At 38.8% G+C, this 26,205-nt stretch overlaps 3 protein-coding genes across 3 annotated transcripts; 2 read left to right on the top strand and 1 right to left on the bottom strand.

Moving 5' to 3' along the window:
• On the bottom strand, positions 1 to 3,369 carry DEFB106A (defensin beta 106A). The gene is made up of 2 exons (XM_023197165.2): positions 3,285 to 3,369; positions 1 to 249 (listed from the first exon to the last, which is right to left on the bottom strand). Exons 1-2 carry the CDS (start codon positions 3,331 to 3,333, stop codon positions 101 to 103), a joined length of 198 nt encoding a protein of 65 aa, XP_023052933.1. The 5' UTR covers positions 3,334 to 3,369; the 3' UTR covers positions 1 to 100.
• Positions 3,370 to 5,819: 2,450 nt separating this feature from the next.
• On the top strand, positions 5,820 to 17,968 carry DEFB105A (defensin beta 105A). Its single transcript, XM_023197163.2, has 4 exons — positions 5,820 to 5,941; positions 6,282 to 6,323; positions 7,589 to 7,808; positions 17,881 to 17,968. Exons 1-3 carry the CDS (start codon positions 5,872 to 5,874, stop codon positions 7,711 to 7,713), a joined length of 237 nt encoding a protein of 78 aa, XP_023052931.1. The 5' UTR covers positions 5,820 to 5,871; the 3' UTR covers positions 7,714 to 7,808; positions 17,881 to 17,968.
• DEFB107A (defensin beta 107A) lies at positions 14,029 to 19,220 on the top strand. Its single transcript, XM_023197162.1, has 2 exons — positions 14,029 to 14,227; positions 17,881 to 19,220. The coding sequence occupies exons 1-2, from the start codon at positions 14,107 to 14,109 to the stop codon at positions 18,021 to 18,023; spliced, it is 264 nt and encodes an 87-aa protein (XP_023052930.1). The 5' UTR covers positions 14,029 to 14,106; the 3' UTR covers positions 18,024 to 19,220.
• Positions 19,221 to 26,205: the final 6,985 nt, after the last annotated feature.

Here is a 26,205-nt window from a genome sequence, read left to right as displayed (position 1 = left end):
GACAGTCATTTATTTTTATTAAAGTGTCTGCTTACAGTAGAGGCAAGAGTAAAATGAAGCTAGGTTATGTATGCTTCTCTGGAAACCTAAATCTTCTGCATTAATCTGTAATGTTCCCACATGGCTGGATGGTCCGACAGCATTTCAGAGCCTTCTGGCAGAGAGAAATAAGTTCTTCATTTTTCCCACAATTGTTCTTGCATGTCCCTCTAAGTTTGTCGCATTTCTCATCAAAAAATGCATTCTTGGCTACACAAGGGAAGGAGCCATTTGGATTAATTCCCTTTTCAGACACGTGTGTTTACCAGATACAGTTGTATGACTAGTTGGTGAAGATTTTTTCACAAGCTGTCATAGTACCATATTCTACCAGTAGATGAGATGGTAGGGGACCTGATTTTTATCTGATATTTCAGTCTTGTAGTCACACAGGGTAAAATACCAGAAAGAATACATTTGTCTTTCAGCATTTGAGACTAAGCTGTGTAGGAGCTTTGGGAAACCTGAGCTATGGTTCTATGATCGAAATCTGTTGGGGTTAATTATCAACTGGTTCCCATAAACACCCGCAGAGGTGGCTACTTTTCCCGGTGCACTCTTAGAGGCTGCTACCTGGTGAGAGTAGAGCAGGAGCTGAGACTGAGGAGATAGCTCCAGACCAGAGCAAAGCAAGGGATAAAGATACAAAAAGAAAATGAGTTTACTGTGCTAGATGGAAACTTGCTTGGAAGGCTCAGCCTAGTTTTTCCTCTATATTCCACCAAAGCATCGACTGTGGAAAACTTGTGCTTTAGAGAAGGAGGGTGCAGCATGTTCGGAATGCTTTTCTAAGATTTTCTCAGTTCAGTTTGCATAGAATTCCAGTTCCCACCTTAGGGCTTTATCAGTAGCAGTCTCAAGAGCAACCTGCTTCAAGTTAAGGACAGACAGCACGTCTTACTAGGATCAACATTTTAGAGTTGCCCAATTTGTGTGTACATAATGAAGGCATCAGATGTACAGAGATTGCATTTAATGTCTATAGTATAATGTACATATATTTAATGTCAACATATAAAGGTACCTAATTCACATCTACGTAAAACTTAAGCCAGATGGATTAGTGCTAGCATTATCCAGGATGAGCACATCAGTTCATAAGTGAAAATACTCCACTATTTCAAAGCTCGATGAACTCTGGCTCTCACTGGCAGGGGTCTATGTTCTCTCTGCCCTACAGTAAGGCAGATACTAATATACTATACTATAGACTACAGTGTGGTATTCAGATAAAATCTTTTTGGTTTAGTATAGTATTATAGTATAGCTTAATATATACTATAAAAATACTAGTATTATAGCATATACTAGTATAAAAGTGTATACTATAGTATTATACTAGTATATATACTACACTATATACTAGTATATAATACTACTAGTAATAATATACTAGTATAATATAGTATCTGGCCGGGTGCAGTGGCTCACACCTGTAATCCCAGCACTTTGGGAGACTGAGGTGGGTGGATCACAAGGTCAGGAGTTCGAGACCAGCCTGACCAGCATGGTGAAATCCCATCTCTACTAAAATTACAAAAAATTAGCCGGGCATGGTGGCACGTGCCTGTAATCCCAGCTACTCAGGAGGCTGAGGCAGGAGAATTGCGTGAACCTGGGAGGCAGAGGTTGCGGTGCAGTGAGCCAAGATTGTGCCACTGCACTCCAGCCCAGGCAACAGAGTCTCAAAAAAAAAAAAAAAAAAAAAATTTATATATATATATATATATATATATATATATAGTATATATGCTAGTATAATACTATATAGTATATAATACTAGTATAATATTATACTACAATATAATATTACATTATACTATACTATACTATACTATAATATAATAATATTATAGTATAATACCATATTATAATACTAGTAAATAATTATAGTATATACTATGCTATACTATAATACTATACTAAACCAAAAAGATTTTCTCTAAATTCTATTATAGTATAGTATCATACTATAGTATATCTACTAGATAATTATTAGATTATCTAATAATTATATAACAAGTGTTATATAATGATAGATATAAGAATCTATAATTATATAATAATTATAGTAAATAATTATCTATAATTTTATAATTATAGTATTATCTAATAGATAATTTTATAGTATATAAACATCTTTTTTTGATTAATTATATAATAAGTATGAGTGATCTGAAAAAGATACCTCTGGCCAGTTTCCAATGTGCACATCAAAGCCAGTGGCCTGAATACAGCATAGGTCACTGTGGGTCCTATATCCTCATGTCCTGACACAGAATCTGCTCTCACAGGCTTGTCACAAAACAGAACAGAGCTATGAGCAGCTGATGTGAAAAGTTGAGCATTACACATGGGATCGTATATCACTGGCATCTGGCACAAATTGGGACTTACTGTGGGTTCTGAGAATCCCTTTCTTTAGCTCTCTGGAGGCTCACATGAGCCTAGTCTTACGCCTTAATTTTGGAGAGGATACAATTGGAGCCATTGGAGATTCCCGGGAGCAGGAGAAAGTGAAGAGAGTTTTGATATGGGAAGGGCGTCTTTAATGCCTCTTACTCTGGCGAGACAGTTGAGCTCCTACCCTGGCTTTGTTGTGGTTATCTATATGACTCTGAGAAGCAACCCATCTGAGGCACAATTTCTGCATCTGTAATAAAATTTGTAAAATGGACCTTCAAACCCAAAAAGATTTTCTCTAACTGCCATTAAATTAGAGATAGGACAGAGTTTTCCTTAAAGGCACTGGCACTGGAAGACTAGATGCATTTTATGTGAAACTCTCATCACAGTATGTGGCTTGAGGACATGTGATTAAGAAATGGCAGTTCAAGTTATGCTGCTTTACCTGTTGCTATGACTGGCATGGATGCATAGGCGTCTCTAAGCTCAGATCCTTACCTCTCTCTCCTCCTTACTTGTCTCAATCTCTACCGTAACTATATTTTAAAAGGTTCATAGACTGCTATCCTTGTTTTTAATTGTTTTTCAATTTTTGTTTTTGTTAGTGAGCATGAGACTGGATGCCAAAAGATATCTTTCCTGGCCTTCCTTTATTCTTTCAAACCTGTGACAGCCCCTCCTAGATAAGAATGTAAAATGCAACGGAATTACAGAAGAGGCGTTGGGGGATATCACCTCTTGTAGTAGATGGGTTGATCACACCCAGGCGTTCACTGAAGGGGACCCTCTCTCTGGGACACCACCTCTGATCACCTTCCCTATAAAGATGCCCATTTTACCTGGGGTCAAAAAGAAGAGCACAGCAAAGAGAAAGAGGAAAGTCCTCATGACTGGGAGCGTCTTGAGAGATCAGTGCCGTGTCCACGAGGAAAGAGCAGCAAACATCCACATTTATACATTTCTCCAGACCAAGTAACATCTTGATCAGTGAGGCTTATCAGAAATGAGAGGATTTCCATGCTCTGCTGCGCAGAGCCCAGCCAACCTCAGTGGGTGTCACTCAGTCTACAGCTCATCATTTTTTCTGATTCTGGAAAGTTTTCAAGAAGGAAAGTGGGGATGAAGGGAGGACAAGGTAAGGCAGACACAGAAAAAGTAAAAACATCTGGAGTCCAGCAGTTTGGTTTCTAATCCTAGCTGTGCTCCTGAACAGCTTTCGGTTTACTCATATGTAAAATGAGAGTAATTATACAATATCTCAGTGCTTCAGTTAAGAGCTGATGAACCATAGTGAGGTGGAATCTGAATTCCAGATTCAGTCTCTTTGAGCTTTGCAAACTTGGCAAGGGGCTAGACCTAAGCATATATTTGTTAAAAAATGTGAATCTTGCTGTATGCTGCACGCTTTTTGTGCTGGGTCCTGCCATGCTGCCTACCTGTATCATGGCACCGTTGGCACAGCAAGGGGCTGGTAACCATCATGCCTTGCCCTAGACACTCAGGGCTTAGACACTCAACTCCAGTCCTTTTGTATATTCACAGCCAGCTCACTGTGAGGTGGATGGTTGCTGGAAGGGGATAGTAAGAGGGAGGCCAGGTGGGGCCCAGGGTGCCAAAAGTGAGGGACGAGTGGCTAAGAATACTCCCAGGAAGGTGAGAAGGGGAAGGTAGTCTGGAGTGCACATAAGCCATGCTTCCAAAGTCCCAGAGCATGCTCCACTGTCCCATCAGACTTATTTACAATGCATATATTCAAAGGTAAAGTTATTAAGACTTTCAAAACAGTGACTGCAGAGCATTAAACCCCAAGTTGAGGCAGAGAGCTGTGACTGCACTGGGCATTTACCTAGGAGGTTGGTCCTGATGCAGGCTATACAAAATGCCTAAAAGCTGAAAGCCTGGAGATTCAGCCCTATCCCCTATGTATACAGGCATTAGCTTGGATTCTGAATCTGAATTGTTTGCAAGTCACAGTAGCAACATAAAAATGAGTGCCTTCCTGCATAGGTCAGAAAAGGTTCACGGTGAATTAATGAACTTGAAAAAGAGTTTACAGAAAACTTAGGTTCAAGGCTGACTAGAGAGAAATGTGCAGGTAGTACTAGTGATAGTAGCCAGGAACTCTGCTAAGTACTTTATATACCTTATCTCAGCAAGCCTCTTAAATGCTCTGTGACTAAGTACCATAATTATATATTCATTTTAAGGGTTAGGAAACTTGAGGTTCATCAAATTAAGCAACCTATCCAAGGTCATATACTTCGTAAGTCGTATACTTTGTAGTCTATATTTTAAAATTTTTCTACTTAACATTACAGAAATGAAGAACAGAACATCACGTAAATATAGGCAACAGGGTAGGAATAAGTAGAACTTATTTGAGGGGAAGATGGTATAAATCTTGCCTTTCATTCCACTTTTTTTGTGTGTTTTTTTGGTGTTTGTTGTTGTTGTTGTGGTTGTTTTGAAACAGGATCTCGCTCCGTTGCCCAGGCTGGAGTGCAGTGGCATGCTTATGGCTCACTGCAGCCTTAAACTGCTGGCTCAGGCGATCCTCCCACATCAGCCTCCCAAGTAGCTGTGACTACAGTTACATACCACTGTGCCTAGCAAATTAAAAACATTTATTTATTTATTTACTTATTTTTGTGGAGACAAGGTCTCACTGTGTTGCTTTGGCTGGTCTCAGAACTCCTGGTCTCAAGCAATCCACCTGCCTTAGCCTCCCCAAAAGCTATGATAATAGACATAAGCCACCCATCTGGGCCAATACCCATTTCCTTAGTGAATTTAAAATATGCAGTAATTATGGCTTTGGTGTGTGAAGTGGTATCTTACAGGAAAGGGGACTCAGAACTAACTTGACAAAATGATTGCTACCCCTCCGTTTCTCCCTGTGATACTTGTAGACAATAAAAATGAAAGCTAGAAAAGTGAGAGTTCACAGTTATTGAGTTCTTACATGGTACCAGGCCTCCTTCTAAGCATTCCACATGTTCAAAACACTTTTGCGTTATAATCATACTAGATTCTTACAAAACCTTGAGAGGCAAGCAGAATTTGTGAGTAGGTTCTTATCTTCTCCCAGAAAACAGAAGCTGGAAGAGATGAAAGGAGTCACTAGCTTCCGGCCCCTGCATTAGTATGGTGGAAACTAGCATGGCCCCTGCTCTTTCAACCTCTAGCCTGGTGTTCTTTCCACTACACCAGTTAGACTCCCCAAAATAAAAGGCTTTCTGGATGCCAAGGATCTTGATCCATGATATCATCCCTTGATCCTGGGAAATGGAGCATATAATTGTGCTTTTATTGATTCGCTTCACTGATCAAGAGCATCTCCCCATTACTTTTCAATAAAAATGAGCCTCGCATTTGGGTCTTCTCAAGGAAATCCCAATCTCTATTCTGAAGAGTCTTCCCTAAAAGATGGCCCTGATCAGGAAGACATTTTATTTTGTATTTGCCGTGTTCTTCATTTTGGTTCAACAGCCATCAGGTAAATAAAAATGGATGGGATTTTGATTGGGCAGATTATAAAGCCTGATGATTCTTCCATGTTTGACCTTAATGGTCAAGCTCTCATGGTGCCTGTCATGGGAATTTCTTAGACCTACAGTGACATTTTCTAAGAGCAAACTGCATATAGTGTATATTTTTTGTAATTTGTTTTTGCTGGTTACCTGGAATGCTGGCCTTGAGAAATAGAATAAAGATTGCAACTCTGTGATCTACTGTCTCCTGATATACCATGTCACACGAGGAGTTGGGAATGTTTTATACAGTGTTAATTCCTGTGTTGATTTTAATTTTCAAAATGTATTTTGTTTTGAATTTAGGGTGCCAGGCAGGACTTGAATTTTCCGAACCATTCCCATCAGGTAAGTTAAATATCTTCTATATAATTATTTTTTCTCTGAGGACTCTGGCTCTGTCAGCTCTCTCTGATGTCTGGAGACAAAGAGGGGACAGAGATAGTGGTGGAAACAGAATTGTCTGAAAAACCAGTTCACTAACTTGTCTTCTTCTCTTTTTCTTGTTCCAAGTATAATATTTGGATATTTTTTATTTCATAGAAAAATATCTTTGTGACTGGACTGTAATTTGGCCATAGAGATTTGGACTCAGTGGCTTTTCCCACTAGCTGTTGGTGTTCACTAAACCAAGTTCTTAGATTTAGTCTTGCACCAGCCAGTTAGCACTGCTCTGTGAACATGCCTGCCCATCTCTTGCAAGCTCTGCTTCTAAGTCTGGTAATAATATATGTCACAAATGCATGAGGTTAGTTGATGGAAGCTCAAATTAAAGAGTGAGGTTGCTTCAATGAAAACTCAGCACCATTGCAGAAAAGCTATTCATAACGAATAGCCCCCAGATCTTTTCTTTTTCTTTGAAGTCATCTTACACAGAAAGAAAGCACATTGTAAACAAAACTAAAAGAAATATTGTAGACAAAGTTGAAAAGGTTTTAGACAGAATTTCAAAGTAAGAAATATTAAGGTTGCTAATAGCACTTGAGTGTTTGCTCTGTACTAGGCATCCTGTTAAAAACTTTTCACGGAGTTTGTCATGTAATCCTCAAAACACTCCTATGTGGTAGGTATTATTATAAAAAAATTTGCATATAATATTCCATTTGATCCCTAAACTGATTTAAAAATGTAGTCAGGTGCTTCTAGAATGGCCACTGGACAAATGAGAATGCGGACCTTAAGAACCTGGCGATTACTAAGCCCAAACAAGAGTTGAACCTAGGTTTCTTAACTTCATCTTCAAGGATCTTTTCAAAACCGCAATATACCCCTCCCATTTTTGTCTAGCAAACTTCACAGTCATATCAGGTATGTATTTTTATAGTTCTGTAATACGTATGTCTCTTTGTCTGCCTGTGGTTTACTTTTGATCCCTGCAAGATTATAAACACTTAGAGAGTAGGAATTGTGATGATCTGTTGCTTAAAAATTAACTCTCCCCAACTCCCTACTGCAAAAGGCAGGACCTCTTTTTGAAAACTCTGGGCTCATTCTTGAAAATATTCTTTGTAATCATACATACGAACTCTCCCTTCTTTTTGGTGGTCTTTGACATGTTCCCCATTTCTAGACATTTCCTGGAAAGCTCCCTCAGCAGCTGTTTCTTGGCACAGGTAAGTTTGCCGTCTGTGAGTCGTGCAAGCTCGGTCGGGGAAAATGCAGGAAGGAGTGCTTGGAGAATGAGAAACCCGACGGAAGCTGCAGGCTGAACTTTCTCTGCTGCAGACAGAGGATCTGACAAACCAGACCAGCACACTTATGGCCGTAGAAGCAGGCCTGGATATTCAAAGAAGTTCAAGAGAAGTTATGTGGTTTATCCAAATCACACAATGAGTGAGTCTCAGAATCAGTCTCATTTCTTTCTCTCTTTGTTTTATTTTTATTTTATTGCTTATTTTTCAAAGATGACTCTTTTTTTTTTTTTTTTTTTTTTTTGAGATGGAGTCTCACTCTGTCACCGAGGCTGGAGTGCAGTGGCTCGATCTTGGCTCACTGCAACCTCTACCTCCCGGGTTCCAGCGATTCTCCTGCTTCAACCTCCCAAGTAGCTGGGACTATAGGCTCATGCTGCCATGCCCTGCTAATTTTTCTATTTTTACTAGAGACGGGGTTTCACCATGTTGGCAAGGCTGGTCTTGATCTCCTGACCTCAGTTGATCTGCCCGCCTTGGCCTCCCAAAGTGCTGGGATTATAGGAGATGACCTTTAAAAAAAATGTGTACCTAGTATCTGCTCAGTCAGATACCACTACTATGTATTTGTAGAGAACCTTATAATTTATGAAATATTTTCCATACTTCTCTCATATGACTCATGATTACCTTATGAGGTAGGTTTTATTACTCCTATTTATATTTGAAAATATTGAGGCTCAAGAGGCTGTCAGTTCTTCAGAGCCATAGCTAGGATCCAGTAACTGGTGTGCACATTGCTGTCATGTTCTGTGTATCCATCTGTATGTACTAACTATGTTAATGGAGTAATAACTATCAAATACATTATTTTTATATTCACATTGTTTCTTGGTTTGCCTAAATACTGTCATTCATTGATTCTAGTACGTATGATGTATTTACCTGTGAAAGAAAATGATTAGAGATTAACTTAAAATGTTCAACACAGAATGTACATAAATGGTTGACTGTATAACTTTTGCCTTGTGAAATAAAATCCAGCTTCACAAAATAAAGGTCAAAATTACCAGCCCTATGACCAGTGACTTAAACTTGGTTACTTAGTTTTAACGTATGAGACCAAGCAATGTTTTGTTTAACATTTGGGCCTATTATTTGTCTCTTTGTGCTCAAATCTGTTCCTTGTTTTTTTCTGCTTTGCTGAGTAAAATAGGAACTATTAAATGCAAACTACATTTTCTAGGCTTCCTGACTTCTGGCTAGTTTTGGTCAATGTAAGTGTCTCCTAGGAGAATGGAAGACTGAAGAAGGGAGGGCAGTGTGTATTTCTCCCTGACTCCCTCTCCTCTCAGCAGTGGCTCTTCCCACTCAGCAAAGCCCCTGCTTTTCTGTCTTCTGCCCTCACTTGGCAGTCCCACCGCAAGTTTCGCTTCTGCCAGCCAGTGCTGCTCCCAGGCTCACACAAATCCTTCCGTTTTTCCTCAAAACGTAGGGCAGTGGGAGATTTCAGCTGTGACTATCAGTAAGTTTGCCTCATTGCTCCCGCTTTGCATTGTCATCTTTTCCAACACTTTATCTGTAAGTATTAAATTCTTTCTTTGGAACTATCCATTGGGGGAAACCTTTTAATGCTTGATTGATTCAATTTTTAGATTCATTCTATTTACATATGATCCACTGTTCTCCAAAAAAGATTTGAAACACAGCCCTCAAGAAGCCTAGAGTGTTTCCTACATTTATACAAGAATTACCCCAGGGAAGTGGGAAGTAGGGTATTTGGTCTTAAGAGTCCAGTTCACAGTAATTATCTGCTTGCAGATGCTCCTCCTCCCCAGGTCTCCACAGTGCAAATGCAGCTGCTAGCTTACAGAACACCATGAAACTGGAATACTACTTACTCATTCCAAATACTGCATTGCTTTGTCTTAAAAAAAAAAATGCTCTGGAACCTAGTTGAAGTTTCTTCTAATGAAAGATTCATGTGAGTGTCTCAGAGTCATACAACGTGGTAGACCAGTAGCGGTGCCCTGATAATGACCTCATGTAGCATCCAGATGGCAGCTGCAGAGGACACTTCCCACAGGTGCTCACCTAGTCACAAATTATCCCCTTTTGTAGCAGGCCAGGTCTCACTAATCCAAGCCTCCATAACAACTGTTTTAGTACTCCCTAAGTGGCTAAGTTAAATATTAAAAGCTTAAAAAGCCAGTGCCCCCATATAAAGGCTGGAATGTAACAAAATCCCACCAAGAGTTTTGCTTAGGCCTTTCCTGGGCCTTAAAGCATGACAAAATAACGAAGGAGTTCTTAATAGGGCTTGTTTAGGATTAAACAAGTTTGTGGGCGATCTGAAGGAACTCCCTAAGCATCAGTGATTTAGCAGGAGACAAGATAAGGGTAATCACCCCAGCACCTGGACCCATTTTGATTACGTACATTTACTGAGGCTCCAGAGGAAGGTGTTTGGGACTCAGACCTTAGTTATAGATTAAAAGAAGTTAACCACTTAGGTGTTTAGATGAATGCACACTTACACATAGACATACAGTTTAGAAGGTATATAAGCTCTGGAAAACTTTGTAATTTTAAGTTGGTCTGGTGATAATTTCCAGGCCTTCTCCCTGTAACTGATTGCAGAAATAAAAGCTCTCTTCCTCCCCAGTTTATTTGCATCTCGTTATTGGGCTGTGAGAAATAGCAGTCTGACCCTCAGTTTGGTCCAGGAACACTTTTTCTTTACACTTTAGATTCATGGAAACAAAGAAGCTGAAAGTAAAAGGATGGAAAGAGATTTTCCATACAAACAATAATCAAAAGAGAGCTGTAGTGGCTATACTAATAGTGCACAAAACAAACTTTAAGAGATAATTGGTACTAAAGACGAAGAAGGGCATTTTATAATGTTAGCGAGTTAACTCATCAAGATAATATAACAAGTATAAACACATGCCTCTAACAACAGAGTGCCAAAATACATGAAGGGAAAATGGACAGAATTGAAGAGAGAAATAGAGAATCCAACAGTAATAGCAGTAGACTTTAATATACCCCTTTTAATAATAGACAAAACAACTAGAAAAAAAGATTAGCAAGGAAATATAAGATTTGAGCAGCACTGTAAAACAATTAGACCTCAAAGTCATCTGTGGGACACTGCACCAATTACAGCAAAATACACATTCTTCTTCTGTTCACATGAAATATTCTTTAGAATAGACTGTATGTTAGATTTAAAAACAAACTCCCTCAATACATTTAAAAGGATAGGAATCATACAGAGTATGTTCTCTGAACACAATGAGATAACAGAAAGAAATTTGGGAAAGTCACAACTACGTGGAAATTAAACAACACAAGTGTAAATAAATGATGAGTCAAAGCAGAAAACATAAGGGAACGTAGAAAATATTTTAAAGGGAATCCCCAAAACACTTTAAAATACACAACACAACAACAACTTACCAAAACTGTGAGATACAGCTAAAAAAATGCTTAAAGGAAAATTTATAGTTGCAAATGCCTATATTTATAAAGAAGATAGATTTAAAATCAATAAATTATCTTCCATCTCAAGAAAATTAAGGAAGAGCCGACTAAACCCAAAGCAAGCAGAAGGAAGAAAATAATAAATATTAGAGTGGAAATAAATGGCATTGAAACTAAGAAAACAATAGAACAAATCAACAAAACAAAAATTTAATTTTTGAAATGATCAACAAAATTGACAAGCCTCTAACTAGACTGACTAAGGAAAAAAGAGAATACTCATATTACCAAAATCATGATTGAAAGAGAAGTTTTACAAATGATCTTAGGAAAATTTTTTAAAAGTATTATAAAGGAATACTGTAAACAATTGTATGGCAACAGTTTTGATAACCTAGATGAATAAATGCCTAGAAATGCATACACATCAAACCTAATTCAAGAAGATATAGAAAGTCTAACATGGACCAATAACAAATAAAGTGCATGAACTGATAATAATAGCACTAACAAAATCCCACATAGTAAAACCCAGGTGCATGAACTGATAATAATAGCACTAACAAAAATCCCACATAGTAAAACCCAGGACCAAGTGACTTTACTGGTACATTGTAAAGACGTTATTCCATTTTCTTCTTTTCGATTTTTTTTCAAAATCGAAAAGAAGAAAAGAAGAATCGTTATTCGATTTTTTTTTTTTTTTCAGACAGGCTCTCACTCTGATGCTCAGTGCAGTGGCATGATCTCGGCTCACTGCATTCTCTGTCTCCGGAGCTCAAATGATCCTCCCACCTCAGCCTCCTGAGGTGACGGATCACAGGTGCCTGCCACCATGTCCAGTTAATTTGTGTATGTTTTGTAGAGATGGGATCTCATTATGTTGCCCAGGCTAGTCTCAAACTAAACTCCTGGCTCAAGTGATCCGCCCACCTCGGCCTCCCAAAGTGCTGGGATTACAGGTGTGAATCACCACATCTGGCCTGGCTTGCATATTTTTTGATGAGAAGTTTGCTGCAGTTATTCTGTCATCTTTCTACCGGCAGGAGGCATGTATGCCTTCTCTGTTGACAAAGTAGAGGATGTTTTTTGTTTTTGTTTTTTAATGCGCTCCCTTCTCCTAGTTCTCCTAGCTTTAATATTTTGTTTTGCATTTTTTAGATTGTTTATTTCACCAGTGCTGTACAAACAAGTGTTGTTCTTCCTCCAGTTTCTTAATTCAGAAATTAAGACTTTCTTTTCCATATAAGAGAAAGATTCTTGCAAGCCTTTGTTCTTTCTCACTGTGGCTACTCTTCCCCTCACCCAACTTACATCATGAAATACTCTGATCTTTTCTGTAAACACCCGCTGAATCTATGGAGAAGACATTAGACATTGGTGTGAATTTTTCTTTTGTCTGTGACTCCAGAAGTTTATATTGTTTCTCTAGTTTATGCTTGCTCTTAGCAATTCTTTACAGACTTTACTTGAAATCTTTTAAATCATATTCTGGGGGTAATCCGCTTCAGTGAGCAAGCTCTCATGTTCTTCATTTTTTGGAGGTTCCTGCCTTTTCCTATATTTGTAGGTAGGTGGCTAACTTGTGACCTTAGCTTTCCAATGAGTTCAAGAAACTGAATATTTGCAGTTTGCCATGTGTTTTTCTGTGTGTTTGTTTTGTGTGGGATGATTTTCTTTACATATTTCTACATCTTAAGCAGAAGCCATTCTTCATTTAATAACATATTTAATTTCTTTAAGAGATATAGAAATACTTATATTTTCTGCTAATTCTTGTGTCAATTTTGGTAAGTTAAACTTTTGAGAGAATTTTTCCATTTTATGTAAGTTGTGAAATGTTTTGGCATATACATGTTGACAAAATTTTTATATTATTTTGATGTTTCTTGGAAAAAGAAGTGACAACTTCTTTTTCATTTATTCTGTATAGTTGGGCTTACATTGTTCCCTTTTCTAAGGTTCTTAGAGCATAATTTTAAGTCATAGATTTAAACATTTCTTCTTTTCTACGATAAGTATTTGGATACAAATTTCTTTCAAAGTCATTGTTTTATTGTGTTCCACAAAATTTGATATATACAAATGATTTCCAATTATTCTCATTGTGTATTCTTTGATGCATACACAATCTAGAATTATGAGCTTTATTTCCACATATTTGGAAATATCCTAAATAGCTTATTTTATAGATTTCCAATTTAATCACCTTGTGGTGAGAAATACACTCTGAAGAATTTAAGTGTTTTTAAACACATCAATATTTGTTTTATGGCCTAGCATATGGTTTATATGTATGAATGTATCATATGTACTTGAAAAAATGTGTATTTTTCAGTTATCTTATGACGTGTTCTATAAATATGAATTTAGTTGATGGAATGGTGGTATTGTTCAGATCATGTATAACTTTGCTAATTTTTCCCTGTGTTCTATCAGTTGCCGACAGACTGGTGTAAAAATGTTCTGCTATAAATATAGAAATGTCTATTTCTCCCTTTAATTAAATCAAATAATATAAACACATATTAATGGTTTTTATGTATTTTTAATGGATTGACCCTTTTCTCCTTAAGCAACAGCACTCCATGCAATAGAGCGTCAAAACCAAACAAAACAAAACAAAAACCTGCCCATGTACTCCTGAACTTAAAATTAAAGGTTTTTGTTTGTTTGTTTTAAATTTTTTTAAGAATAGGTTTTATGTAAAATCATGTACTAGGAAAAGGATGGTGGCTATGTATCTTATTGACATGGTAATACTTGAGATAAGACTTGAAGGAAAAATGAGAGCAGTCTAAACAAAGACACAGAATAGAATATTCCAGGCAGAAAGACAGGGTTCTCTGCGTTTCTCTCCCATAAATGTGATTTAGATAAAATCTGATTCATCAGCCCACACATTAATCAGTGGAGCATGGAAAATAGTATGTTCCCAACGAACATTACAAACCGAAGTTGACTTCCAGCCCCTTCAGGGCAGTAGAACATATTTTGATCAATGCCCCTTGATGAAAGAGCTTGATTCCAGCTATTGCACTTCCTTCATCAGCTCTCCCCTGATGCCTGGAGCCATGAAAATATTTTTCTTTATTTTTGCTGCTTTCATTCTTCTTGCTCAAATTTTCCAAGGTAAGAGGGAAATTCTTTTAGAGGTAGAGATGACAGTCTGCTCAGGATCTGTCTTTTGAGAAGAAAGCTCAACTTTTACAAAGTTGAAGGTTCCAAGGCAAACCAGTCACTGAAAATCTTTTCCTGAGCTCAGACACAAAACAATGGGAGCACATTGACTGGGACATCCCAACCTTAGTAGTATCTAGTCAACTTCCCTAACAGCTCTGCTAAGGAATTTAGACTTCTTTGTACTTTTAGATCTCTTTCCTCCTTTTATAATCTGCAACGCAGGCTCAGCACTTTTTTTTTTTTTTTTTTTTTTTTTTGAGATGGAGTCTCACTCTGTCGCCCAGGCTGGAGTGCAGTGGCGCAATCTCGGCTCACTGCAAGCTCTGCCTCCCGGGTTCACGCCATTCTTCTGCCTCAGCCTCCCGAGTAGCTGGGACTATATGCACCCGCCACCACGCCCAGCTAACTTTTTTTGTATTTTTAGTAGAGACAGGGTTTCACCGTGTTAGCCAGGATGGTCTCGATCTCCTGACCTCACGATCCGCCCTTCCTCTGCCTCCCAGAGCCCTGGGATTACAGGCATGAGCCACGCGCTGGGCCAGGTTCAGCATATTCCAAAGTGAATTAAAAAAAAAAAAAACAAATCTCCAAGGCAAATGCCAAATATATTTGTTAAGTTAGGGAAGTACAGCCTTTGGAGTCTAAATTAAACTGAAGTTGTGTTACTAGATCCTCAGACAGCTAATTTTTTTTCAGGTCTGAGTCATTGGTCCAAATATCTTATCCATAAATTATTTTAGGCTTTTTGGCTTTCACACACTGGTTGAAAATTACACTATTAAAACCACTAAACTAACATCTTGCTTACTAATCTCTTAAGTCTTTGCATCTTTGAGATTCTCTTTGCTTGATACAACCACGACTGTGTTCCTAAGAAATGTTTATGTCCATACCTCCTCAACTATCCTTTGTTCCTTCTGTTGTGAAGCTTTTCCTATTAGAGGTTCTCCATGCATCACAAAGCCCCCTGTCTGCTCCTTCATGGCTCCTGAATTTCTACATTTCTTTATTATACATTCTGTCCTCAGTAGTCCTAGAAAACCAATAGATATTGAATGTGTGCTAACCACTTATAAGAAATTGTTCTGTCCACTACGATAAAGGTAGGTAAAATAAAAAGGTAAAAATATAATTAAAGCATGGACATTGACCTTAATTTGCTTGAAGTTATTAGTCTATTCTTTCTGTGTTGTTCAAAAAGACATTGCCTGTAGTGGTAAATAAGCTTTCAATACATTTAACATGTATAAGTAAGTATATCAATGAGACAGGAAAATACACAAATAACTTTAATATGAATCAGTTTTCACAAGTGCCGTAAAAGGTGCAAAGTATAAAGAGAAGCCATAGATGTGGAAACTTGGTTCTAACTAGGAAATACAGATAGGCTTTCTGGTAGTACTGTACTTCTGTAGTACAGATACTACAGAAGTAGTATTTGTATTGCACATTTGGAAATAGACAAGACTAGAACTAAAGAACAGAGCCAAAGAACAATTTCCCCATGAAAGTCTAAGTGACTCCATTGTTTCAGTGACCTCCTTGACCCCATGAAAGTTTCAGTGACTCCATGAAAGTCTCAGTCATAAAAGCAGTTCCCTATTTTCTGCCCTCAGCATCTTTTCATAGATGTCAGACAGTGCTCTGGGATAGATAAACTCTTTTTAAATTGTCTTCCCCACTCACTTTAATCAGTACTCCAATTTATTCAGATCAGTCTATGGATGTGGAGGCATAATAGCTCCCTGTCCACAAAACTCATCTCAGATGTATTTGAATTACAATAATAAGCATAGTTTGGGCACAAATTAGAACCACCACCATCACCATAATCACATAGAACCTCAGAGCTAGAAGTGAACTTAATGATCAATATAAAAGGCAATAAACACAGGCTGTTAGGCCAAACTGTATGAGTTTGGATCTCAGTGCTAATCTTTATAAGCTGTATGCACCCTCTGTTTTACCATTCTGTAAATGATAATAATAATAGCATTGTTTTGAAGATGAATAAACTTGTTATGTTAATTAGAGACTAACTTGTTATAATCAAGAATCTTAATGATAGAGTGACTGAAGAAAGACAAAACCTTATTTCTCTTTCATGTAAAAGTCCAAAAATAGCTAAGTTGGCTAGGTGAGGGTAGAGGGTTCTCTTTCACCGAGTTTTGTTGTGATTTGGGCTGAAGGTCAACCCTGCCATCCTAAACAGTTGAGCATTTTATTTGGTTCCAAGGATGTTCTAATAGGCAGGGTTAGAAAGTACAGAACATGATTAAGATTACGTAGAAGCAGTTCACGTCATTCCACTCCCTTTTCATTTTTCCAGATTTGTTCATGTGGACATATAGAAATAGGAAGCTAGGAGCTGATGTGATTAGCTAAATATTCATGTGTCTAGAGAAACCCAGAGGTTCTACGACTAAGAGTCTGAAAGTAAAAATGACTGCTTTGGGACAGTTTAACAATCTTTCTATATAACTGCTTGGGCAGTGGCAGGCACATACTCTATGCTATGTTAGAGTTTACCATTGTTTAACTGTCATTTGTTCTTCTACTTATTTTTTTGTTCTCTGCCATGATTCAGTATTCAACACCCTATACATGATTATATATATGTGTGTGTGTGTGTGTGTGTGTGTGTCAATTGATTGTCTAGATACCTGATAAATTTCAGTGATCTGTAGCTCACAGTATCCCAAGTTCAAGTTTGGACTATTTAAAAATTTCTCCTTAATTGGAGCAGAAATCTAAGTCCCTGAAATTTCTTTCCATTAGTCTTTGCCTTAACTTGGCACTAACAAAATATATTCCACATGATAATATTTCAGATATGTGGCAGCTAATGTGTACTGTTCTTCCCCCAAAGTTGTTATTTCCAGGAATGAACATTACTCCTTTTGAGAATAACTGCTGCTTCTTCCACTATTTTTTCCTAAGAATGTATCTTACCAATTAAAAAAGTTCCTGTTTTGACATATTTTTTTCCCTTCAATCTAATCTCTGTTATGAATGAATACACATTGCCTATGTCCCTCTAAATTTGCTTGTCAGAACTAAATACATGATTCCGTTGGTGTTCTTTGCACAGTAAATTGAGAAGGACTAGCATCATGTTGTTTATCTTTCTATCTAAAATGGTGAGACTCCAAAACCGTATGCCAGGGCATATGATCTACTATTGGTCTGCCTGTAATGTAACAGAACAATCTTTAACTTTTGCTGTAAATCAGAGACTATTTGGAGACACGAAAAAAAAAATCTGTTGATAAGGATGGTTCATTGGAATTAGAAAGTATTTTGTCACCTTCCTTGGAAGAAACATTCTGTTTCTGTACAAGCTAGATATGATTTTGACATATGAAAATCTTTTGTTTTTTCCAATTAGCTATTTAATAAGAACATTGATTATATTGTACCAGGGGTGTGAGCTCAGACATGGCTATTCAGATAACATTTGATTTTTCTAATTTCTAGGTTTGTAGTCTGTGTCTCTAGGAGTTACGGTAATGAGGAAGTCTGAATTTGGCCTGGGCAATGTAATTTTATCTTATAGTTACTAATTAATAGATAACTAAAGACAAATTGCTTTCTTTACTTAGCCAGGACAGCAATTCATAGAGCACTAATTTGTAAGAGAATGGAAGGTCACTGTGAAGCTGAATGTCTTACCTTTGAAGTAAAGATTGGGGGCTGTAGAGCTGAATTAACACCATATTGCTGCAAAACCAGAAAGAAACATTAAAAACTAAGCACCAGCTGCAAGAATGAAAGAGGTGAAGATTCTCTGGCTGCGATATCAGCGGGACAAATCTCTCTGCACCGTCTCTCTTCGATCTGCGAAGTCTGGATTATCTGAAACCATGTCAGTCCAGCTTCCAGTGCTACAGGGAGATACCCTTCCTAGGCTGTGCACTTCTTCCAGGCAGACACTATATCTTGTTGACCTCTGCACTGTCAGTGCCTGACACAGGGCCTATTAATGATTTTTTTCACTTTATAAAAAAGTGAGCCATTGAATAAATAGATAAAACAGATGGAATGGAATGGTTGGACCGGCACTCAGGTGAATTGAGTTCTAAAGTTATAGCTCTGGCTTTAAACAGTTGTAGGACGCTGGGCCCTCTGTGCCAAGATTCTGATATCTATAATGTGAGCTGATTGAACCTCTCAGTAAAGGGAATACCTGCCAGATGCTAATTGTGGCTGCTTCAGCAGTATCACTGTCATGTACTCCTTTCTCTCTTTTATAGGTAGGAATTGTTTAGAGTCTTGTTCATTTACCTGTTAGATCTAAAACATCAAGTTTTAGAATGAAATGCACCCATATCAAAATTCAAGTTGACTGTAGATGGAGCGATATCTTCATTCTGGCCATTTGCAGTGAGAATTGATCAAATCATGGGTTTCTGAAGCAGTAAGTTCCCCAAAGGTCATCAAATTCAATGCCCTTATTACACATGAGGAGAGTGAGACTCAAGAAGATTATACAGTTACTGACTTAGTCACATTTGTATTCCAACTTTGGGCTTCCTGGACTTGTCTGCTTAGCATGTCCACAAAATAGCATGCTGGAGGATAACGGAACAACCAAAGGCAATCCTAAAGATGGAACGTTTCTCAGCGTGTTCAGGTGAACAGTTAAATGGACGAAGAAATGGAAACAAACTGAAAAAAAAACATAGAAAAAAAAGACACTTTCTAAAATCTCTGTTGTGATCCTGCGATCCCTGCCCTTTCGGATGATAATAATGATAACAACGGCAAACCGAGGCTTGCCTTTTCCCTAATTTGCCAAAATTTGGAGTCCCGGCTTTCTAGCAGAGGAAAGCATGTATCACAGACTATTTCATCATAGAAGACTTACAGCACACCCTCCCAGAACAGAAGAAGCAAAATCCCTCTGCGCTGCTCCAGAAAATTTTCTTCTCTATTCAATTAAGCTGGCTTCCTATAGAGATGCAAATAAAAGAGAAAAAAAATATCTGGAATAAGACAATGTGTAAAATGTTTTAAAATAAGAACTAAAATGTGTTTTTGAAAGATCTTCTGGTATTGCCACTTGTCTTCATGGTGCTAATTTTCTTATTCTCAAAACTATGCTGGAGGAAATTATGTAAAGTTACCTATTTCAATCAGAGGATTTTTCTGTTTCTGCATTTTCTCTAGAAATTCCTTATCCATTGTCTGACATAAAACTAACTGCCTTTGAGAATCTAAGTGTTTAGGCTTTCTCATTTCTTCTTCTTTTCTTTTTCCTCTTCTTTCTCTGTCAATGTCAAATGACTTGAAATACAGCATACATTTCCTGTCTCCAGTGTTTTCACACCCCATTTCCTTCTCAACTTATAGAAATGTCTTAAAGCCAGGCATGGAGGCTCATGCCTGCAATTTCAGCACATTGGGGGGCCAAGACAGGAGGATCCTTTGAGCCCAGAAGTTCAAGACCAGCCTGGACAACAGAGGGAGACCCCATCTCTACAAAAAATTTTAAAAACTTAGGCCACGTGCAGTGGCTCACGCCTGTAATCCCAGCACTTTGTGGGGCCAAAGCGGGCAAATCATGAGATCAGGAGCTCGAGACCAGCTTGGCCAACATGGTGAAATCCTGTCTCTACTAAAAATATAAAAATTAGCCAGGCATGGTGGCACATATCTGTAATCCCAGCTACTCGGGAGCCTGAGGCAGGAGAATCACTTGAACCCAGGAGGCAGAGGTTGCAGTGAGCCAAGATCATGCCATTCTACTCCAGCCTGGGTGACAAGAGCAAGACTCTGTCTCAAAAAAAAAAAAAAAAAAAAAAAGCCAGGTGTAGTGGCTCACACCTGCAGTCCCGATTGCTTGGGGGTTGAGCCCTGGAAGTTGAGACTGCAGTGAGCCAGTGCACTCCAGCCTGGATGACAGAGTGAGACCCTGTTTCAAAAGAAGAGGAGGAAGAGAAGGAGGAGGAGAAGGAGAAGGAGAAGAAGCAGCAGCAGCAGCAGCAGAAGCAGCAGTGGAGGAGGAAGGAGGGAGGGGGAGGGGAGGGGGGAGAAGAAGGAGAAGGAGATTATTTTAGCTGTCATCATACTAATGGAATTTCTCTTTATAAAGCTACCAGGTACCTCCTTAGTCACTTAATAGTAGCTGTTCTCTTAATAAATTACCAGGGCTGACTCCAGTGACCTATGGCCAGTATTCATCTTTCAGGCCTTTTCTGAAACCTTTTACAAGGTGATCTCTCTCCTGCACCTTAATTTCTCTCTCTTCTGCCTGTGAGAATGTTTGTCTGCTGGACATTTCTCTTTGTCTTCTCCACACATTCTCAGTCTTCTTTGCTGACTCTTGCTAATATTCTCTTGGCTGGGATTGCTTTCACCTATGTTTCATTCTCTTCTTATTAAACGTGCTATCTCCAAACAATCTCCTCCATTCCATTGGTTCTCACTCTTTATGTGCTAATGACATGGTGTTACTTTTTTACTTTTATGACTTCTTTGCTGTGTGGTGCTGTGCTGAGACTCTGAAAACTACATTTGTCATACTTCTTGGCCATTTAGCACCTTTAATCCTGTCTCTACTAAAAATATAAAAATTAGCCAGGCATGGTGGCACATATCTGTAATCCCAGCTACTCTGGGATTACAGAGTAATGAAAGGTATTAGCAGGAGAGTGGAAAACAAAATGAAGAGTGAAGGCATCTGTTCCTATGCTGTTTTTGTCAGCAGCATTCCAATGGCAGCAGATGGTTGGCTCCAGGCTTCAGGCTTTATATTCTTTCCACTTTTTCAGCAGCCCCACAAATGTGCTAGAAAAGGACCAGCAGCATCTTAGCTCTACCTCCTTGGTTGTAAGAGGACCAGCTGAGCTACAATCTGCTTTTCTATGCACCTTGTCCATCCACGCACCTGTTGGACCATGTCTCCTCCTCAGAAGTCTGAACACTGGCTATCAAGTGCCTCTGCCTCATTTGCCTGTACATCAGTCACTGAGCATTGCTCCCCTTAAAATTTTAAGCATGACTTATGTGCTTATGTGGTGTACCCCACTAAGAGACCTAGGCACCTGGTACTGTGTCCCCCCCTCGTAGGTTCAAGCTCTAGCTACGTACAAGTAAGAGAATTTTGAGCAGTAGCCCCCAAGAGTACCTTTACTCCTTTGCTCCGTGGTTATCTCTGTGCCTTTTCAACCTTCCATTACTTCTATATCCAATTTAAGGTTATTGAGCTACTCTAAGTGGATTTCTGATAGGCACTTCAAAGGTAATGTCTTTATTGCAATTTATTGGTTTGTTTTCAAATCTGGTCTTCATTTAATATTCTAAACCTTAGAAAATATTGTTATCATTTACTTGACATTCAGATTAAAAGTAGAGGTTTACTCAGGAATGCTTACTTTTCTGAATAAGTCACACAATTTGCTCGTGACATTAATCTGCATAAATTGCTCATTAATCCCTGTGAATCTTAATGCAATTATCTCCTTCCCTCTTCCTCCTCACTGATGTTGTTCTAGATCAGTGCCTTATTATCTTCAGCCTCTACTCTTATTCTGTCAAACTTGGTGTTAACAAATTCATCCTCACTACCAGTTATCTAAAATTTACTTATAATTTGTGGATTGAACTTTGCATGAAGTAAAGGAAGAGTTCTACTTTTTCATGATGTAGGAGCACACACACACACATGAATTGACAAACCAGAAAAATTAGTCTAAGATTCATATTCAGATGTCTACGAATCCTTAGAACACTCAAATATTAGAACTAGAAGTAGCCTTAGAGATCACTTAAGTCCCAGTTTCCAGAACTATATTGATTAATTATAATCAGTGTAACAAGCCTAGAATACTTACAATTAGAGCTCTATGCCCCACTCTAACACTTTCAAATTGGGATCTCTTAAGCTAAGAATCTAAATTTGTAAAATGGCTTTTCCAATTAAATCTCCTGCATAGTGACATTTTAGACCTGTTGATCACTGAACACAGAAGCATCTGAGATCCATTGATCTCTGTTCCACACCTCCAGTTAGTTGCAGAAATAGATCTAGGCTCAAATCCAGGATTCCTGCCTTCATGTCCAGTGGCATATCACTGTGTTGCACTTTTCATTTGTAAACGAGATATGGAGAGGGCATGACCAAGTGCTTCACCTTGCTCAACCCCAGGAACAGAAGCTCAGACTTTATTGGGTAGACAGACACATGTACCGCAAATGAATATTCCATGTGTTAAGTTCTGTAGCCTGATCCAAGACGTGTGTGAGTTTAGAACATGTGTGGTTAGACTAATTATGACTGGAGTCATTGAGGTCAAGAGAGGTGTCACAGACAAAATGCCCTGTGACCATTTAAACCAACTGGTTTATCAACTTAGCGTAAATCACTTTAACTGAAACTGAGGGAGTATTGTCGCTGAACTTCCTTTGTTGCCAATATGCTCGTAGTTTATGTTCCCATTTGACAATCATTTCCATTCAAAATTGCTCACTTTCATTCTTCTGGGGAACTGAACCGAAAATGTTAAGGACTGTCTATTCTCTTATGAAAGCCATTCTGCTCTTCCGTCCCTGGTTGAGTGCACTTCCGTCCCTGGTTGTCTATACTGAGGTACAGAAAGGTCTTTAATATCCAAACAAAGACATTCCACTGGCCCAGGTGAGCTGCTGACCAAAATGAAGCCACCTATCTCCTGTCTCTATGGACACCTTCACCTGTGAGGACTATTATCATTCTCATTTGCCACTTAATTTTTTCCCTATTTCACTTTTTTTTTTTTGAAAGAAGTCTCACTAGGTGGCAAAACAATCTGTGGAAGCCTTGACAGGTTTAATGAAACTGAGACCTTGAGGGAATCCACTGGGCAAAATCTCCAGTATCTATATGTGGAGAAGGGGCTGTATGAGAAACCATGAAAACTGATGACAGAGAGAACTGTAGTTGTCTAACCTGTGCACAAGCCCTTCCGACTGTCTGAACTGCAGATCAGGCTGGGTAAAGGCTCGCTTAGATGAACTGCAGTAAGAGGTGCTTCAGGTGTCGGGATCCACCTCTGCTTCATCACTGAAACTGAACAGGATCTGAGTAGTAGAAAATGGGGCACTTTCCTGATTTTTTTTTTTTTTTTTTTTTTTGACAGAATCATTCTGTTGCCTAGTCTGGAGTGCAGTGGCACCATCACAGCTAGGATTACAGGCACATGCCACCATGCCTGGCTAAATTTTTTTATTTTAGTGGAGATGAATTGTCACTATATTGCTTAGGCTGATCTCAGACGCCTGAGTTCAAGCAATCCTCTTTAGTGATTTTAAGAAACTTACAAGACAGAGCTATGACAAAGCTCTGTGGACCCAAGGCAAAGAGTGTAACAGGTTGACTTGTAAGGATCACCATCAATCTTAGAAACCTAACCCATAGTCCTCCAATACTGCTGTTCTTCTGGGCTTGACTCTGTTCCTAGGACTTTATTCCAATCCTTGACTGTACCTCTTTTTTTTTTTTTTTTTTTTGCCAACCCTTGGTCTTTTCAAATAGAACTTACAGAGATCAAAACTCTAACTCTGAAACTGAGTGTACTGCTTCACATTCAAGGTAGGAAGAGGAACTACAGGTATGAAGTATTCTGCACAGACAGGCTTTAGAGCAGCTCTGAATCAGACTCCCTACCTTTGTTCAGGGAAACGCATATGCATTAGGATCAGATCCCCTCTGAGGAGGTAGGGCTGGTTATGCCCAGAAAGTGATGTGGACACAGGTTGCCTTATAGACACTGCATTGCATTTTAGATGGACCACCTTTTCATCAGGCCTTCTTAGTGACCCAATCGAACAGCCTTCCTACAACCATTGTGCTTTGGTAGGCTGTAGTTTCTTCTGAAAAAGCTAAGGAAATTTTCTAAGGTAAGACAGGAAAATCTTGTTTTAGATTGTAATAATAAATCACAATTTTAAAAATTATGCTTCAATGCATTGTCATTTTTTTCACTCAGCTTTTATCAGATCCATTTTCTAGGCAAGGAATCAGAGACTCAGAGACACAGTGAGCAGACCTTAATTTATCCAGACATGCACTTAGAGGGCTTAGTTTCTCATAAGGGGCTTCTAAATGTAGACAGTGTGTGTCCCATGTAGACCCGAGAGGAATCAATTCACTCTATTTGAAGACTCCCCAAACTCATATTTTGTAGAAACCAAAAAACAAAATATTTGGTAGAGAAGGTGGATTAGTGTCTGAATGGTACATACAGGCAGAGCTACATTACTTGGCTCCTATGTGAAGAGAGAGGGAGCTGCAGAACAACTAAATGGGAGGGCTGAAATATATGAATTTCTTCAGTTGAAATTGTACACAGTCCTGGCTCCTTAATCTGTGTCCACCTCCCAGCAGGTATGGGAGGTATGAGTTGAGCTCAGGGGAAACAAACTTAGCTCTGGAAATCTGGAGAAGCAGTGGGCAGGGCTGATCCCCCAAGTACCCTGATGAATCCCAGTGTTCTTTCTGTTCACTTACCTAAGGGAAGTTATTCAAATTTTAAATCCATTTTGAATCAAAATATTTATATATGTATATTTTTAAAAAACTTTAAATTTAAAGAAACTAGTATTAGTTATGGGAAAACCAGAAGGGTACCCTCATTTGGAAATAATCTTTGAGAAATCTTTGCAGAGTGAACAGTTGGCATTTGATCTTTCCAAAATCCAGCTAGCATGCACTTAAGAAAAAGGAAAATCAGGACATTTAGAAAATGAAATGTTAACTTATGTATGTCACTTTAACATTTATTAAGGATATTAATGAGGCAATTGAAAATTGAAAATGCAGTTTTGCTATTTTAAAAAAATCTTCTTGTGTGAGAGTAGACTTCCCTTGGTAAATGTCCACGGAAATATTGAACATTTAATTTTTCATTACTTCTCAACAAAATCATGTATTTCCTAGAAGGTGCGCATTTTGCATGCCTCAATATCCATAGTTGTCACAAAATACTCAGAAAACAAAGCATTAAACTATCCCATATTTTAAATTAAAAATATTTTAAAAAATAACTCTGACAACACTGAAATGTGTGAAATTACAATATATTCTGAAATGATTACCTAAGAAAATTAGGGGATGTCATCCACGTTTGTCTCAAAGGAATTCAGATTTATGATTCATCTTAAGAAATGCGAAAAAGAACACATTAAAGATGGATAAAGGAATTTATTAATACACACAGTAAATATTGTTTTAAAGCAATGATTCAGGCCTCCTGGACCCAGCGCAGGTCCTGGCCCAAGAAGTCCCTGGAACAGAGCCCCTGCTTTTGTGCCTGCCTACTGGGTGAATGAGGAATAGGAACCTACATTCCTCATCCTTGGTGTGAATTTGCATGCTCCCCACAGACCAAGTGTGGCAATTCAGTTGTAGTTCTGACAGTAAATGGCCCGTTCTGACTGGGCTGGTGGGGGTCCTGGTCCAGCCACTTCCAGCCAGGTGCCCCTGGGTCGCGAAGGCGCCACACCTGCTCCACTCAAGACGTGCAGCTCCACCCACTCACGCTAGAGAGGAAGAACTTCTGCCATAAACTTTTGTTGTTATTGTTTTATTTGGTTTGGTTTGAGACAGGGTCTCGTTCTGTTGTTCCGCCTGGAGTGCAGTGGCCCCATCACGGCTCGCTGCAGCCTCGACCTCCTGGGCTCAAGCGATTCTCATACTTCAGCCTCCGGAGGAGCTCGGACCACAGGCACCCACCACCCCACCTGGCTAAGTTTTCGTATTTTTGTAGAAACAAGGTCTCGCTCTGTTGCCCAGGCTGGTCTCGAACTCCGCCCACCTCAGCCTCCCAAAGTGCTGGGATTCTAGGCGAGAGCCACTGCACCCAGACTCCTAAACAGTTTTTAATTTGTCCAGAAGGAACCCGATCATCAACCAATGTAAGTGGTCTGACCACCCTGGCCATAAAGTA

This window comes from Piliocolobus tephrosceles, chromosome 7 (genome assembly GCF_002776525.5).
Source record: "Piliocolobus tephrosceles isolate RC106 chromosome 7, ASM277652v3, whole genome shotgun sequence".
NCBI classification, from domain to species: Eukaryota; Metazoa; Chordata; class Mammalia; order Primates; family Cercopithecidae; genus Piliocolobus; species Piliocolobus tephrosceles.
Note: the sequence above shows the minus strand (reverse complement) of the source record. Positions and strands in the feature narration are given on the sequence as shown.

Bases quoted from the DNA above. Each gene is read 5' to 3' on its own strand.
- DEFB106A (XM_023197165.2), bottom strand. From the start codon at position 3,333: ATGAGGACTTTCCTCTTTCTCTTTGCTGTGCTCTTCTTTTTGACCCCA. The intron at 250-3,284 runs GTAAAATGGGCA...TCCCTTGTGTAG, and splicing joins GCTCTTCTTTTTGACCCCAG to CCAAGAATGCATTTTTTGAT.
- DEFB105A (XM_023197163.2), top strand. From the start codon at position 5,872: ATGGCCCTGATCAGGAAGACATTTTATTTTGTATTTGCCGTGTTCTTC. The intron at 5,942-6,281 runs GTAAATAAAAAT...TTTTGAATTTAG, and splicing joins TTTGGTTCAACAGCCATCAG to GGTGCCAGGCAGGACTTGAA. The intron at 6,324-7,588 runs GTAAGTTAAATA...TTCTTGGCACAG, and splicing joins TTCCGAACCATTCCCATCAG to GTAAGTTTGCCGTCTGTGAG.
- DEFB107A (XM_023197162.1), top strand. From the start codon at position 14,107: ATGAAAGAGCTTGATTCCAGCTATTGCACTTCCTTCATCAGCTCTCCC. The intron at 14,228-17,880 runs GTAAGAGGGAAA...TTCTTTACTTAG, and splicing joins TCTTGCTCAAATTTTCCAAG to CCAGGACAGCAATTCATAGA.